The 17,599-nt window shown below is 39.0% G+C and overlaps 1 protein-coding gene across 8 annotated transcripts in view; it reads left to right on the top strand.

The window, feature by feature from the left end:
- Nucleotides 1-17,599, top strand: part of ntm (neurotrimin) — a 436,848-nt gene that overhangs the window by 288,134 nt on the left and 131,115 nt on the right. For 4 of the 8 annotated variants that reach the window (XM_090186151.1, XM_090186155.1, XM_090186152.1 and 1 more), the window contains exon 2: nucleotides 3,078-3,168. In XM_090186151.1, coding sequence (XP_090042277.1) covers nucleotides 3,078-3,168 — 91 coding nt within the window. Of the gene's footprint in view, nucleotides 1-2,461; nucleotides 3,169-17,599 lie in introns of those variants that run through there. The other 4 variants (XM_090186148.1, XM_090186149.1, XM_090186150.1 and 1 more) reach the window with 2 other exon arrangements.

Below are 17,599 nucleotides of genomic sequence, written 5' to 3' on the forward strand. Positions count from 1 at the left end.
TGCCTTACAGAACTGTGCGTTTTTTTGTTTGTTGTCGTTGTTATTTTGCTTTTGGTGTCATCAAATAAAAAGACAATGTACGCCTACCACCTGCACCTTGGTCTGGTCATTCCACAAATGAGAGCTGTAACAGTCCCTAAGCTGTTTCATTTTCAATGACTGAATATTTTGGACAAAAACTGACAAGTATAACTAAGGCTGGGAATGTCAACACAATCAAACTAGCAAAGGCAATGATCACAAGTCAGTCATCATTTGGCTAATAGGCTAGTGTGTGTATATATTTATGTAACAAGCTAAAAACACAGAGCCTAATGTTAGCTAGATAGATAGCTAGCGGCTAGGAGGATGTCATGTCATTGGAGGAGTGGGTGAGTGAGTGAATTGTCCCATCATATCGTTTTTTGGTGGCTACACACGCTAGAGATGCAGGTGTCATTTGGTTAGCTAGCAAGAAATGTGAATCGCTTTGCTAGCTAGCTATGCTGAATGACTGTTATCCAGTTAGCATATCTCTTGCGTTCGCAAATTCACTCTGGCTAGCGATCTACTCAGATTTCAGAGCACTCTTGTCTGAGTGTGACATAGCACAGCACAGAATAACTGATACATTTATGAACGCGGAAAACTCGCTGAATATGACTGATGTCAGTAAACGTAGGCAAAAAAAGTAATTGTTAGTCATGAACCCTCTATATAACATGTAAACATCCTATCCAAATATGCTAGGGTGAGTAAAATGCTCAGCGAGGTGTTCTCTCATTTGTGTCTGGAAGTAGCTAGATACCAAGCTAGACAACTTTAGCCAGTTAGCTTGGGTGCTTGGTTGGGACAACACATGCATTGGCAGACAGCTGCAGAGCAGGCCATTCCCCATTGTTTATCAGTGCAATTTTGACAGCCAACTAGTTGAAAAAGTTTGAGAGGGTTTATCTAATTTTCCTTTGTTAGCTTTTAGTTAATCTTGCTCTGGTTTGCATTAGTTGTTGATCTTGTTGTTGTTGATGTGCATATAGGGAAGAGTCTATATTTTTATGGTTGTTTGATCAATAGGAATGTAAAGTTCCCAAATGTAAGAGAACTTCTGTGGTATTTAGCTACTCTACATATTTGCTGTAATCCATTCAAGTGAATTTTGTGTCCTTTGTCAAATGCTTTCTAATGATATAAAGTCGCGCTGTTGCGACTGCTTGTAAACACACAGCCCAGTTGAAAGTGAATGATGGCAGGACCTCATGGCAAGTGGCTTGTTTGCATATAGTCCTACTGTGCCTCTGATTGGCTATGGTGCACCGCTCTGCGTAGACTTTAAAGTGTATGGGAGAGTCTTTCACTAAGATAACTGCAGTTGCATTGCCAATTTTGAGTTATGATTTTATACACTTTTATAACTATTGACTCTGAGCCTTTTTAAGTGACAGTTTAAAGACATGCCCTTCACGCTAATTTAAACTTTGGCTGCACACATGATCTTTAGGAATACCAACCTCAGTGTGGAAATTAATATAAAACACAGGGAAACCACGTTTTTCACTGCACTGGGCCATGCCGTAAGTCATAGCAAAATGTGTATAATTGCAGGAAATTAGTTTTAAACCCGTAAAATGTTCTCTCCACCCCATGGCAAAATAGGTAAAATTGCAGGAAATTAGCTGTAAAACTGAAGAAAAATCATCTCTGTCCCATGGCAGAATTAGTAGGATTGCATGACGTTTTTTGTACAAAATTGCACAAGTTAAAATTGCATTAACTTGTGCAATGGCAAAATGTGTAAGATTGCATGAGCGCAACTCTCTCAGCTGTCAAGTGGGGGGGGTCAACTAAAATATTTTGCCGAGACCCCCCAACCAAATCTTGTTTAGGGCCCCCAAAGGGCTAGGGACAGCACTGTGGCTTGCATAGGCTATATAAATGCACTGCAAGTAGATGATTTACACATTTAATAGCCTGGATTGTGAACATGGATGCTATGAGTCAAGGGCGGTATATTTAGTCCACGTGTCTTTATCCACACCACCAAAACACTTGAGTCATACCCACCAATTTCACCTGTTAAAGGTCTGAACAATATATCACGCAATCTGTAGGCAGTCTATAGCATCTGCATCCAAACACTTGGCCCACTGGTGATTTTATTCGGCTTTCTGAGCAAAAGAAAAATGTACGTTTTTATTTTAAATGTTTTATTGTTGGACATAAAAGACTATAAAAACATCAGCTCCAAGTGATTTTACATTTTGGAGATATGTTTCAAAGTATTCCCAGGCATATTAGAGTGATACGGTATATGTGATCGTATACAAAATGTAAGCAATGTTTGAAATTATGTTTTAGTCAAATCTTATAAATGTTTGGGCTTCTTGCGGTCAATTTGCAGGCAAGAAATGATTTGTAATTATGTTATGATCCCCTGAAAATATCGTCCCGCTGCTGAATCTAGTTGATGATCCCTGACCTAGAGCACGTATAGCGACGATGAGGGGACGCTGTAGGATGTAGATAGAATAATCACTAATACTCGTGTAGCCTAGATCCAATCCCAAGAAAATCCGCATCTGTTGGAACGAGATAATCACGCATTTGTCTTGTTTTTGCGCTCTTCTGCGCATTTGGCACCGGTTGTTAAAGTTTTATCACTTAATCGCAAACGAAATAGCTGATGTGTTTGCTATGCGTGCTATCCACAACTGCGACCGTTCATTTTCTGTGAATGCGTGTACTGTCATCATCAATAAGCAGCTGGACCATTCGGAAAGGAAGCATTTCCATTCTGCGAGCTACAGAATAGAACAGCCTGCACATATTTTTTTGAGTGCGCAGTAGGGATAGCGATACTCCTGCATATGCTATGCTGCACCTGGAAAGAAGATTTGGATTACCAGACGAACTGTAGGCTATTAACTAACCCGCGCTCGCTCCACCGGACAAAATACGCATTTGCCTTTTAAATCAACGGACGTGTGTCTCGACAAGCAGTGGGATTTATAAACCGAAGATGGGTGTTTGTGGATACTTTGTCGTGTCTTGGAAGTGCCTGGTGGTTCTGTCATTCAGGGTACTGTTTCTTGTCCCCCCAGGTTTGCCTGTCCACAGTCAAGGGGATTCCCAAACCGATAATAAAGTAATGGACAATATTACCGTCAGGCAAGGCGAGACCGTCTTTCTCAGGTAAAAACACTTTCTAATTCTTCATACACTGTCACTGGTTGCGAATGGTTTAAAAAAGTAATTACTTTCATATGATTCCAACGTTGCTTTGACATTTGAAATTACAGGAAAAGTGTTTGTCAGGTTAAATTATACGATTCATACTGTATGGTCATTTCCGCGTCATGTGCATTTTGTCATTGAGGGGGATTCCAGAGGATTAGCCTATGCCAGACTATGAAGCAATAGTCCCAGCAGTTAAAATTAACTCCAAATGATTGTTGTGTAACGTGTTGAACTAAGGTGCTTATGGTGGTGGAAGAAGTCTATTGATATGGTCCACAAGCTACGGAGCATCACAGAGATGTAAACATCCTATTGGGGGAAAAAATGGTTGAATCAAGTTGTTTCCACGTAATTTCAACCAAACAATTCCATGTGATAATGTTGAATCAACGTGTAAAACGGATTTGCAAAAAGTAATCACTGTAAGGGAATTTCGTCTTTTTCACCCAACTTTTCACCTAAATCAAATAGCAGTGTTTAATTCACGTTAGTTGACAACTCAACATAATCTAAATCAAAACTAAGCACTGAACTGATGCCCGTTGGGATGGGATATGAACTGGACTATAATAGACACTGGGAATAGAGAAACGGGGAGTGCAGTTATGTTTTGCACATTAACATATTATGTGATATTGCACATGCATACTGTAAATGGATGAGACTAGACACTTGTTAGTCCTATGAACAGATCTCGAAAAAGCTAAACCTACCTGTGCTCAAAGTGTAGGCTGCCTTGGTCATAGAGCGCCATAGTACAGGTGTCATAATACCAATGAAACCTAGTGGTCAAACAGGGAAATGGATCCAATCGTTTTTCCCCCATTCATTTTTCCCATAGGGGATTTTAGAAACACTTCATATTAGGGCTGTGTTTCGTGTAGGCTTATCCTGGTGTGACGTTTTGATAATCAGGTGACTTTTATCAATGTATTTGTCTCTACTTACTCTCAGATTCGAAAATGATAATTAGCATAAAAGGGGACATTCGGCAGTCTCATCATGGCATTTGTAGTTCTTTATGATGGCATATTCCAAAAAAAGTATTATTATTTGTGTGTGTGGGGGGAGGGGTGCAAATATATTGATAAGTCACCTTGTCCTAGAGAGATTTACATGGTTATCAAAACATCACGGCAGGATAGGCCTACACGAAACACAGCCCTTATTTTAAGTGTTTCTAAAATCCCTTATGGGAAAAAATAATGGTTTCTAAAATGTTTGGAACCATTTCCCTGTTTGACCATTTGCTTTTTGACTCTTACTTTGGAACTCTATTACAGACATAAATAACGCATGGTCCACCATTTTTCTTTTGCAGTTTGCTTAGCTGGTTAGGACCTGAATTTACTGACCCCAGGTCAACCTGCCCAACAATTTGCTGACAAAACCTCATTGTTGATCATACTAATTGAATTCAAATTTAATTTACATGGGGCATACTATTATATATAAAATTATATTTTTCAATCACCTGTGGGGGCTGCATATGTGCACAGGTGATATTTGTTATTTAATCCAATTATCACATGAAATGCACACAGATACATTGATAAACTTGCCTGATATAGTATGACACTATAGTTTAATGGAACCTGCACTCATTTTCAATGCAGGTAGGTTACAAGAGGGCTTGATTGAAGCTGTATGTCCACTATCCAGCTATTTAGCTTCATATTGTCTATGAAACATCATGCTGCCCTGGTAATATGTATCTAATTTAACTCAACTCGCCAATCACTTGCCTTTCAGAGATGTCTCCATACGTATAAAGTAGCTGCGTCATGACAGTGCTTTTATAAATAGATTATTTTCAGCACTTCTCTGGGCAACAGGATTCTAATCAGATTTACAGTGGGGCAAAAAAAGTATATTGTCAGCCACCAATTGTGCAAGTTCTCCCACTTAAAAATATGAGAGGCCTGTAATTGTCATCATAGGTACACTTCAACTATGACAGACAAAACGAGGGGAAAAAATCCAGAAAATCACATTGTAGGATTTGTAATTAATTTATTTGCAAATTATGGTGGAAAATAAGTATTTGGTCACCTACAAACAAGCAGGATTTCTGACTCTCACAGACCTGTAACTTATTTTTTAAGAGGCTCCTCTGTCCTCCACTCGTTACCTGTATTAATGGCACCTGTTTGAACTTGTTATCAGTATAAAAGACACCTGTCCACAACCTCAAACAGTCACACTCCAAACTCCACTATGGCCAAGACCAAAGAGCTGTCAAAGGACACCAGAAACAAAACTGAAGACCTGCACCAGGCTGGGAAGACTGAATCTGCAATAGGTAAGCAGCTTGGTTTGAAGAAATCAACTGTGGGAGCAATTATTAGGAAATGGAAGACATACAAGACCACTGATAATCTCCCTCGATCTGGGGCTCCACGCAAGATCTCACCCCGTGGGGTAAAAATGATCACAAGAACAGTGAGCAAAAATCCCAAAACCACACAGGGGGACCTAGTGAATGACCTGCAGAGAGCTGGGACCAAAGTAACAAAGCCTACCATCAGTAACACACTATGCCGCCAGGGACTCAAATCCTGCAGTGTCAGACATGTCCCCCTGCTTAAGCCAGTACATGTCCAGGCCCGTCTGAAGTTTGCTAGAGAGCATTTGGATGATCCAGAAGAAGATTGAGAGAATGTCATATGGTCAGATGAAACCAAAATATAACTTTTTGGTAAAAACTCAACTCGTCATGTTTGGAGGACAAAGAATGCTGAGTTGCATCCATAGAACACCATACCTACTGTGAAGCATGGGGGTGGAAACATCATGCTTTGGGTCTGTTTTTCTGCAAAGGGACCAGGACGACTGATCCGTGTAATGGAAAGAATGAATGGGGCCATGTATCGTGAGATTTTGAGTGAAAACCTCCTTCCATCAGCAAGGGCATTGAAGATGAAGCGTGGCTGGGTCTTTCAGCATGGGGCGGCAGGGTAGCCGCGGTTAGAGCGTTGGACTAGTAACCGGAAGGTTGTGAGTTCAAACCCCCGAGCTGACAAGGTACAAATCTGTCGTTCTGCCCCTGAACAGGCAGTTAACCCACTGTTCCCAGGCCGTCATTGAAAATAAGAATTTGTTCTTAACTGACTTGCCTGGTTAAATAAAGGTAAAATAAAAAAAAAAAAAAAAAAAATGACAATGATCCCAAACACACCGCCCGGGCAACGAAGAAGTAGCTTCGTAAGAAGCATTTCAAGGTCCTGGAGTGGCCTAGCCAGTCTCCAGATCTCAACCCCATATAAAATCTTTGGAGGGAGTTGAAAGTCTGTGTTGTCCAGGAACAGCCCCAAAACATCACTGCTCTAGAGGAGATCTGCATGGAGGAATGGGCCAAAAACCAGCAACAGTGTGTGAAGATTTACAGAAAACGTTTGACCTCTGTCATTGCCAACAAAGGGTACAAAGTATTGAGATAAACTTTTGTTATTGACCAAATACTTATTTTCCACCATAATTTGCAAATAAATTCATTAAAAATCCTACAGTGTGATTTTCTGGATTTTTTTTCTAATTTTGTCTGTCATAGTTGAAGTGTACCTATGATGAAAATTACAGGCCTCTCTCATCTTTTTAAGTGGGAGAACTTGCACAATTGGTGGCTGACTAAATAATTTTTTGCCTCACTGTATATACTCTCTTAAGGACAGTAATCGGAGCTATCCGTATGAATCCTCAGGATATTTAGGTTTCAAAGCATACGCTCTGAAATGGAATGTAATATCAGCATCGGAACTAACATGACCAAGCTGTGTGGTCATCTGAAAAGGGAGTTGCCATGTTTGGATTGAGTATTAGGTGAGGACAGGGAGTGGGGGCTGACATTATGAAATTATTCAAAATATAACAAGAATAAATATTCTTATGTGATTCAAAGTGCAAGTTATTAACTTGAGGTCACAGCAGTCATGGTCACCTCCAGTAAATCAGTGATACTAACAATTACTGTATTACCTGAATACAGTATGGAAACTGCATTTTTAGTAGTCAGCAATGCACTGGGGCATGCATAATGAACAATTATACAAATTAGGACTCACTGTCAGGATTTTTATCAATTTGATAGAAGTTAGAACAAAAGTGATTTAAGTTTTTCATGGCTTAAGCAAAAACTTTCGCTAATTTATATGCTACATTTCATCCCAAAAACTTCTGTCAGTGAAGCCATTGTTTATAACTTGAGCCGCGTGTTGCATAACTGACGTGATGTTGACTCATCAGATGCCATGATCTAAATATGACTAGCAGGAGATGATAAGTCATAAAGAGATCACCGTGCAATTATGCTAGAAATTTTGACAAGTTAATTTGCAGGTTGCCTTTACTGCAAGACAGAGGGCCTGTCATCATCTTGACACAACTGGAGAGGAAATAACTTTCTTTCTGAGAGTCGTAAGCCATAACAACACATACTGAGGGCAGGCTGCATGCAAAATCTGTTATCCGGATGTTTCCGGTTTAAGAAAAAATAACTGCGGTCTTCTTACACTGAGAATATGCAGCTTTAGATGCATTTCATCAATGAAACAATGACAACTGAAAGAAATTCAACATCCATATGAATTCAAAACACACTTTGGCACAGCACTGGATAAATGTTGTTGTGCCTTAAACCTGGAACATATGTATAGGCATACTTGTTTTGATTGAAAAGGGCCCTCAGTTTGAACATATACTACCAAAGTCCGTAAAATAAGAAATATGGTCTGAAATAAGTGCTATAGGCTAACAGTGACTGTGCTGTTCTTAACTTCCAGTTGTATATTTTGTGTGGGAAGAAATATACTTCAATCACACTATTCCCTGGTGTGATCCGACACAATTTGAATTATTCTTGCTTCATACTCTGAAAACATTTACATTTCATGACACCATGTTTGTTCAATTAGACACAACAGAAGAGATGTTAGTTATTTTTGTTGGTTTAGGTGTAACAATGGATACTATTGTCTCTTATTCCCTTCAGATGAAAATCTGAATGGGTTGTGTATGAATGGGCCACTGTAGATCTGACTACAGTTTGACTGGAGTAGTGCAGTTATTGTTGTTGTCACTGAGTTAGCACAATGCTATGCTTACCTCAGCAGGCATCAGCCCCTCTTAAATATACCTATGTTCTCCCAGTTCAGTGAGAAACTATTGTCAGGCTGTTCTTGTCGGTTTAATATCCAGGTTTTCCTCTAGGATTTTGCCTGTGCTGAGCTCTATTCGGTTTATTTTTATCCCCCAAACAACTCCTTAGTCTTTGCCGATGACAAGCATACCCATAACATTATGCAGCCGCAAACATGCTTGAAAATATGAAGTGTGTTACTCATGTTGTTGGTTTTGCCCAAACATAACACTTTGTATTTAGGACATAAAGTTAATTTCTTTGCTACATTTAACGTGATGCATCTTTTGGAATATATTTTATTTTGTACAGGCTTCCTCCTTTTCACTCTGTCATTTAGGTTCGTATTGTGGAGTATCTACAATGTTGTTGATCAAACCTCAGTTTTCTCCTATCACAGCCATTAAACTAACTGTTTTAAAGTCACATGGTGAAATCATCGAGTGGTTTCCTTCCTCTCTGGCAACTGAGTTAAGAAGTCCACCTGTGTCTTTGTAGTGACTGGTTGTATTGATACAGCATCTAAAGTGTGATTTAATAACTACAACATAATCAAAGGGATATTCATTGTCTGTTTTAAAATATATATATATTTTTTTAACCCATATACCAGTATGTGCACTTCATTGCAAGGCATTGGAAAATCTCTCTGGTCTTTGTGATTAAATTTGTCTTTAAAATTCACTGCTCGACTAAGGGACCATAAAGATACAGTGCATTCAAAAAGTATTCAGACCCCTTGACGTATTCCACATTTTGTTACGTTACAGCCTTATTCTAAAATTGATTAAGTAATTTTATTAATTTTAGAATAAAGCTGTAATGTAACAAAATGTGCAAAAAGAAAAGGGGTCTGAATACGTTCCGTATGTACTGTAAATGTATGTGTGGGGCACAGAGATGATGTAGTCATTCAAAAATCACATTACATGTTAAACACACCATTAAGCACGTTTTCACTCCTGAACTTATTTAGGCTTTCCGTAACAAAGAAGTTGAATACCAATTGACTCAAGACATTTCAGCTTTTCATTTTTAATGAATCTGTAAAAAATTCCAAAAACATAATTCCACTTTGACATTATGGGGTATTGTGTGTAGGCCAGTGACACAAAATCAAAATGTAATCCATTTATAATAGAGGTTGACCGATTTTTCAACGCCAATGCCGATTATTGGAGGACAAAAAAAAGCCGATACCGATTAATCGGCCAATTAATTTTTATTAAAAAAAACATGTATTTATATATTTATAAATACACATACATATATATATATATATATATATATTTTTTTTTTTCTTTTTACCTTCATTTAACTAGGCAAGTCAGTTCTCAAATTCTTATTTTCAATGATGGCCTAGGAACAGTGGGTTAACTGCCTGTTCAGGGGCAGAAGGTACCTTGTCAGCTTTCAGTTTCAACTTGCTACCCTGCCGCCCTGCCCCATACACACACACACACACACATTTTTGTAATAATGTAAATTGCAACAATACTGAATGAACAATGAACACCTTTATTAATATAATACATATTACGGGCTTTTGGATGGGTGTTCTTAAGGTGATTTCACAGGTTGGTGGTATTTTTTGATTTAGCCGTTGCTGACCCCATGCTTACATCTTTATCATAAATAAGACACCTTGCTTTCCCTGGTGCCAATTCCATGTAATAGTCCTACACTGGTGCTCTGCTTCTCTCTGCCATCTGTAAAACACACACACAGCTCTGAAGTGACAATGATACTGAAGAGTCTGCTTAGGAGACAAATAAACTCTATTTTTATTCAAACAGTTGAGAGTAAGTTACCTGTGTTGAATGTTGAAAACAAAAACTGTAATTTCTATATGCAGGAAATCCTATTTTAATAATGGGCATGGTAAGAATTGACTACCAAAATGCGAGTTATAATTCCCATGACACCTTCTAGCAAAATCTGCAAAGCGGTTCCTTCATTCATTTATTCCATAGGATATTTTTTAGGTTCTCTTAAAATAAGGTCTGTGTTTCGTGTAGGCTTACACCACCTTGCCAATTGTATAACTGTGTAGATATCCATAGGACAAGGTAACTCTGATCAATATTAGCTAAATATAAGCGAAGATCATTTTTTTTGTAGAGTGGATTTATGAAAATATGTTGACAAACGTTACCTTATCCTAGTGAGATTTATACGGGTATCAAAACTCCAAGGCGGTTTAAGTCTGCACGAAACACAGACCTTATTTGAAGTAGATCAAGACATTCTCTATGGAAGACAGGAACGGTAAAATAACGAAGGAACCCCTTTCAAGTTTAGCCTCACGTTATTACAGGAATTATAACACGTCGACTATTTCTCTCTAAACCATATACCTTTCACTATTACGAGCCTGCTGCTGCCTACCACCCCTCAGTCAGACTGCACTATCAAATATCAAATCATAGACTTAACTATAATAAACACACATAAATATGAGCCTTAGGTCAAATCTGGAAACTATCACCTCGAAAACAAAACATTTATTCCGTTCCGTATTTCATCTAACGGGTGGCATCCATGAGTCTAAATATTCCTGTTACATTGCACAACCTTCAATGTTATGTAATAATTATGTACAATTCTGGCAAATTAGGCGGCCCAAACTGACTCTGCGTGCATTGAACGCAAGAGGTGACACAATTTCACCTGGTTAATATTGCCTGCTAACCTGGATTTCTTTTAGCTAAATATGCAGGTTTAAAAATATATACTTGTGTATTGATTTTAAGAAAGGCATTGATGTTTATGGTTAAGTACACATTGGAGCAACGACAGTCGTTAATTGATTGTCTTTTATAAGATAAGTTTAATGCTAGCTAGCAACTTACTGCATTCTTGTAACAGGCAGGCTCCTCATGGAGTGCAATGTAATCAGGTGGTTAGCGCGTTGGACTGGTTAACTGCAAGATTGGATCCCCGAGCTGACAAGGTAAAAATCTGTCGTTCTGCCCCTGGACGAGGCAGTTAACCCACCGTTCCTAGGCCATCATTGAAAACAAGATGGTGTTCTTAACAGACTTGCCTAGTTAAATAAAGGTGTACATTTTAATTTTTTTTTATCGGCAAAATCGGCACCCAAAAATACCGATTTCCGATTGTTATGAAAACTTGAAATCGGCCCTAATTAATCGGCCATTCCGATTAATCGGTCGACTTCTAATGTATAATTCAGGCTGTAACAGAACTAAATGTGGAAAAAGTCAAGGGGTTGAATACTTTCTAAAAGCACAGTATCTGTATGAGTAGCAAGAGTGGAAATAAATACAGTATTTATTGCAGAAAACCTTTCTCTCATTTGGTGGAGGGGGAACTCTACACAACACTTTGCCTCAAACTCTCTGATACAATCTTTCCTTAGCAATGGTGCTTGTCCCTCCCATGTTGTCAGCTAATGTATCTTCGCTCCTTATCGCTGTCAATATGAATCAAAGTTACTGGACTGAATCAAATCTCCATACATTTTCAGAGCAGAGGCATAGTGCTCACTTAACTTCACTTTAATAAACAAGACCGGCTGCTGCATGCCGGTCAAGCTTGGGGTTTTCTCCTCCGTCCTCATTTTGAATGCAGCACTAAATAAGTGTTTGAATGACTCTGGGCGACGTGGATGTACAAAGATGACCAGTTTACCTGCCTGTTGCATGCACGTGCGATACTACGTGAATGATGAGACATTTTTGAGTTTCGTCCACCTACATATAATCTGTCAGTACTGAAGTTGGTGATTAGCGCCCAGTGGTGAATGTTACCATGGCGACCATGGTAGACTGAGGGTCTTCTGAGCTTCTTATCTTCCTGGACAGATGAGTCTAGTCCCACAGTCATGTGACATCTTTATGTGGTGGTATTATCATTCTCACCTTGCTGTACAGCTAGCGTTAGCCACATTATTTAGGTTGTGATAAGCACATGCGTAAGTAAGCTTGATAGTGAGGGATAAACATAATATATTTTATATGCTAACTAGCCAAGATCTTTGTCTACTAGTGCATTTTCTTCACTGCGTCTTTAAATTCAATTTTTTTTGCCTCATTGGCTCAGTTGATGTTCAATCTAAGATTCGACACATCATCTCAGCCATGTTTTTCTTGTACAACAGCCTCTGTCAACCAGTGACCGCATTACTAAAATGTAACCCTCCAATGATTGTGGTAGTTCAGCTCTGAGTATGATAGTCCTGCTGCCGCCAGATGGTGTTACTATTCCTTAAATCTTTTGTCAATTGCCATTGGCGTCCTACATTTAAAATAATTCCTATAATTAACAGTGTTAAATAGTGTTAAAACCTCTTAGGGATAGACGGGACACAAATGTGTCAACTGGCCAATTGCCAGGGAAAATGCAGAGCGCCAGATTCAAATAAAATGCTATAAAATTCAAACTTTCGTTAAATCACACATGTAAGATCCTCAATTAAAGCTACACTTGTTGTGAATCCAGCCAACATGTCAGATTATAAAAATGCTTTTCGGCAAAAGCATAAGAAGCTATTATCTGATAGCCTGCACCATCTGCACCAGCAGTGAACAAAGGAGCTAGCATATTTCAACCCTGCAGGCGCTACACAAAACGCTGAAATAAAATATAAAACATGCATTACCTTTGACAAGCTTCTTTTGTTGGCACTCCAATATGTCCCATAAACATCACAATTGGTCCTTTTGTTCGATTAATTCCATCCATATATATCCAAAATGTCAATTTATAAAGCACGTTTGATCCAGAAAAAAAACAGCTTACAAAAAACGCAACGTCACTAGAAAATATTTCAAAAGTTGCCTATAAACTTTGCCAAAATATTTCAAACTACTTTTGTAATACAACTTTAGGTATTTTTAAACGTTAACCTGTTAGATCTCTAGGGGCGCTATTTCATTTTTGGATAAAAAACGTTCCCGTTTTAAGCGCGATATTTTGTCACGAAAAGATGCTCGACTATGCATATTCATACAGTTTTGGAAAGAAAACACTCTGAAGTTTCAGAATCTGCAAAGATTTTGTCTGTAAGTGCCCCAGAACTCATTCTACAGGCGAAACCAAGATGATGCATCAACCAGGAATTAGCAGAATTTCTGAAGCTCTGTTTTCCATTGTCTCCTTATATGGCTGTGCTTGCGCAAGGAATGAGCCTACACTTTCTGTCGTTCGCCCAAGGTCTTAGCAGCATTGTGACGTATTTGTAGGCATATCATTGGAAGATTGACCATAAGAGACTACATTTTCCAAGTGTCCGCCTGGTGTCCTGCGTGGAATTCGGTGCGCAATTGCCAGCTGCTCGTACTTTTCCATTTGATATAGGGGAGAAACCATGTGTCCAAGAACGATGTATCAATGAAGAGATATGTGAAAAACACCTTGATGATTGATTCTAAACAACGTTTGCCATGTTTTCAGTCGATATTATGGAGTTAATTTGGAAAAAAGTTCGCGTTTTGAGGACTGAATTTTCAGATTTTTTTTGGTAGCCAAATGTGATGTATAAAACGGAGCTATTTCTAATACACAAAGAATCTTTTTGGAAAAACTGAGCATCTGCTATCTAACTGAGAGTATCCTCATTGAAAACATCAGAAGTTCTTCAAAGGTAAATTATTTTATTTGAAGGCTTTTATGTTTTTGTTGAAATGTTGCGTGCTGGATGCTAACGCTAATGCTAACGCTAATGCTAACGCTAATGCTAACGCTAATGCTAACGCTAAATGCTAACGCTAAATGCTAACGCTAGCTAGCTACTTTTACACAAATTATTGTTTTCCTATGGTTGAGAAGCATATTTTGAAAATCTGAGATGACAGTGTTGTTTACAAAAGGCTAAGCTTGAGAGATGGCATATTTATTTCATTTCATTTGCGATTTTCATGAATAGTTAACGTTGTGTTATGCTAATGAGCTTGCTGATAGATTTACACAATCCTGGATACAGGGTTTTTTTCATAGCTAAACGTGACGCAGAAAACGGAGCGATTTGTCCTAAACAAATAATCTTTCCGGGAAAACTGAACATTTGCTATCTGAGAGTCTCCTCATTGAAAACATCTGAAGTTCTTCAAAGGTAAATTATTTTATTTGAATGCTTTTCTGTTTTTTTGTGTAAATGTTGCCAGCTGAATGCTAATGCTAAATGCTACGTTAGCCATCAATACTGTTACACAAATGCTTGTTTTGCAATGGTTGAGAAGCATATTTTGAAAATCTGAGATGACAGTGTTGTTAACAAAAGGCTAAGCTTGAGAGCTAGCATATTTATTTCATTTCATTTGCGATTTTCATGAATAGTTAACGTTGCGTTATGGTAATGAGCTTGAGTCTGTATTCACGGTCCCGGATCCGGGATGGGGAGATCAGAAAGGTTAATAATCGATCAAATTGTAGACGGGGCAATCTGTATTCAATACAGGAAAGAAAACAAACTGCAAAACCGCTGCTTTTCACGTCTTGCGCAACTCACAAAAGTGTCCCCAGTTCTGAGTTGGCCTACTTCTTCATTGCACAAAGGAATAACCTTGGCAAAGACAAAGACAATTCAGGGAACAGAGATGGGGAAAAAAATAATTCTGAACAGTTAGTCCTCGGTTTTGCCTGCTACATAAGTTCTGTTATACTCACAGACATGATTCAAACAGTTTTAGAAACTTCAGAGTGTTTTCTATCCAAATCTATGAATAATATGCATATCTTATATTCTTGGCATGAGTAGGAGGAAGTTGAAATTGGGCACGCTATTTATCCAAAAGTGAGAATTCTGCCCCCTAGCCCCAAGAGGTTTTAACAATTGTGAAAACTATTTGTGAACAAATGTTTAATTTAATTTAATTTATAACAAGGTGGGCAGAAACGTGACAATAGTTTTGGGAAATCTGTTGCAGCTCAAGTCTACTAAAATGCCCCAAATTCTCTTTCGCTCCGGGCGGGCTGGATACACACAATAATACCAAAGTCAATATCAGCATGTGAAGGCGCTAACTAGCTGTAAAATCGCTAAAACAAACTGAACATCAATTCAGGAGTCTATCTCACCGAGTTCAACTTGCAGTTCATCTCTGCCCAGATTGAGAGCAGTGTACATTTCTTTCCCAAAGAGCTACTTTTGAGGAGATGGGGATACTCCATTTGAATCGTAATTCTGACCATTGTGTACATTGCCCATGCGTCGTCAATGGGCTGCACGTTACATTCTGTGCAATTCTGGGACAAGGAGAGCTCTCCTTCAAGGAGTGAATATGAGTCAATTGTTAGGTGACCTAAACTGGGATATGCTTAACACCCCAGCCGTCCTACAATCTAAGCTAGATGCCCTCAATCTCACACAAATGATCATGGAACCTACCAGGTACAACCCTAAATATGTAAACACGGGAACCCTCATAGATATCAACATGACCAACCTGCCCTCTAAATACACCTCTGCTGTCTTCAATTAGGATCTCAGCAATCACGGCCTCATTGCCTGCATCTATAATGGCAGTGGTCAAATGCTCCCTAAAACATTTCAGCAAGCAGGCATTTCCAATCGACCTGGCCCAGGTATCCTGGAAGGATATTGACCTCATTCCGTCAGTAGAGGATGCCTGGTTATTCTTTAAAAGTGCTTTCCTTACCATCTTAAATAAGCATGCCCCATTCAAAAAAGGTAGAACTAAGAACAGATATAGCCCTTGGTTCACTCCAGACCTGACTGCCCTTGACCACCACAAACATCCTGTGGCGTACTGCATTCGCATCGAATAGCCCCCACGATATGCAACTTTTCAGGAAAGTTAGGAACCAATATACACAGGTAGTTAGGAAAGCAAAGGCTAGCTTTTTCAAACAGAAATTTGCATCCTCTAGCTCTAACTCCAAAAAGTTCTGGGACACTATAAAGTCCATGGAGAATAAGAGAACCTGCTCGCAGCTGCCCACTGCACTTAGGCTAGGAAACACTGTCAGCCCCGATAAATCTACGCTAATCGAGAATTTCAATAAGCATTTTTCTACGGCTGGCCATGCTTTCCAGCTGACTACCTCTACCCCATGTCAACAGCACTGAACCCCCCCCCCACAGCAACTTGCCCAAGCCTCCCCATTTCTCCTTCACCCAAATCCAGATAGTTGATATTCTGAAAGAGTTGCAAAATCTGGACCCCTACAACTCAACTGGGCTAGATAATCTGGACCCTCTCTTTCTAAAATTATCCACCGCAATTGTTGCAACCCCAATTATTAGCCTGTTCAACCTCTTTTTCGTATAGTCTGAGATCCCCAAAGATTGGAAAGCTGCCGCAGTCATCCCCCTATTCGAAGGGGGAGACACTCTAGACCCAAACTGTTACGGAAAAAGCATAATCTGAGAACGGCGCTCAGAGCCCAAACCAGGAAGAGAAATATCCGCCATGTTGGGTAGTCAGCATTATTCATAAATAGCATTATAAATATTCACTTACCTTTGATGATCTTCATCAGAATGCACTCCCAGGAATTGCAGTTCCACAATAAATGCTTGTTTTGTTCGATAATGTCCATCATTTATGTCCATTTATGTCCAATATCTTCTTTTGTTAGGTCGTTTGGATAAACAAATCCATAAGTGCGATCTGGTCCATTTGGAAGAAACGTTCAAAAAGTTATATTACAGGTCGAAGAAACTTGTCAAACTAAGTATAGAATCAATCTTTAGGATGTTTTTATCATGAAAGTTCAATGATGTTAAAACCGGAGAATTCCAATGTCTGTAGAAAAGCAACGGAATGAGAGCTACCTCTCAAGTGAAAGCGCGTGACTGAGAATGAGGCTGTAGGCAAACTCCTTAGTCAAACAGCTCCCATCCGGCCCCCCCTTCACATGAGCAGCCTGAAACAACGTTCTAAAGATGGTTGACATCTAGTGGAAGCCTTAGGAAGTGCAAAATAACCCATATCCCACTGTGTATTCGATAGGGGTGAGTTCAAAAACTACAAACCTCATATTTCGCACTTCCTGTTTGGATTTTTTCTCATGTTTTTGAGACAGAGTTCTGTATTACTCACAGACCTCATTCAAACAGTTTTAGAAACTTCAGAGTGTTTTCTATCCAAGACTAATAAAGATATGCATATATTAGCATCTGGGACTGAGTAGGAGGCAGTTCACTCTGGGCACACTATTCATCCAAAAGTGAAAATGCTGCCCCCTATCCCAAACAAGTTAAATAAAGTGAAATAAAAATAAATATTGGGCGCTAGCTCTAACTGAACATTAGCATGAATGTCG

Source organism: Oncorhynchus mykiss, chromosome 10, assembly GCF_057628025.1.
Source record: "Oncorhynchus mykiss isolate SJ-2025 chromosome 10, ASM5762802v1, whole genome shotgun sequence".
NCBI lineage: Eukaryota > Metazoa > Chordata > Actinopteri > Salmoniformes > Salmonidae > Oncorhynchus > Oncorhynchus mykiss.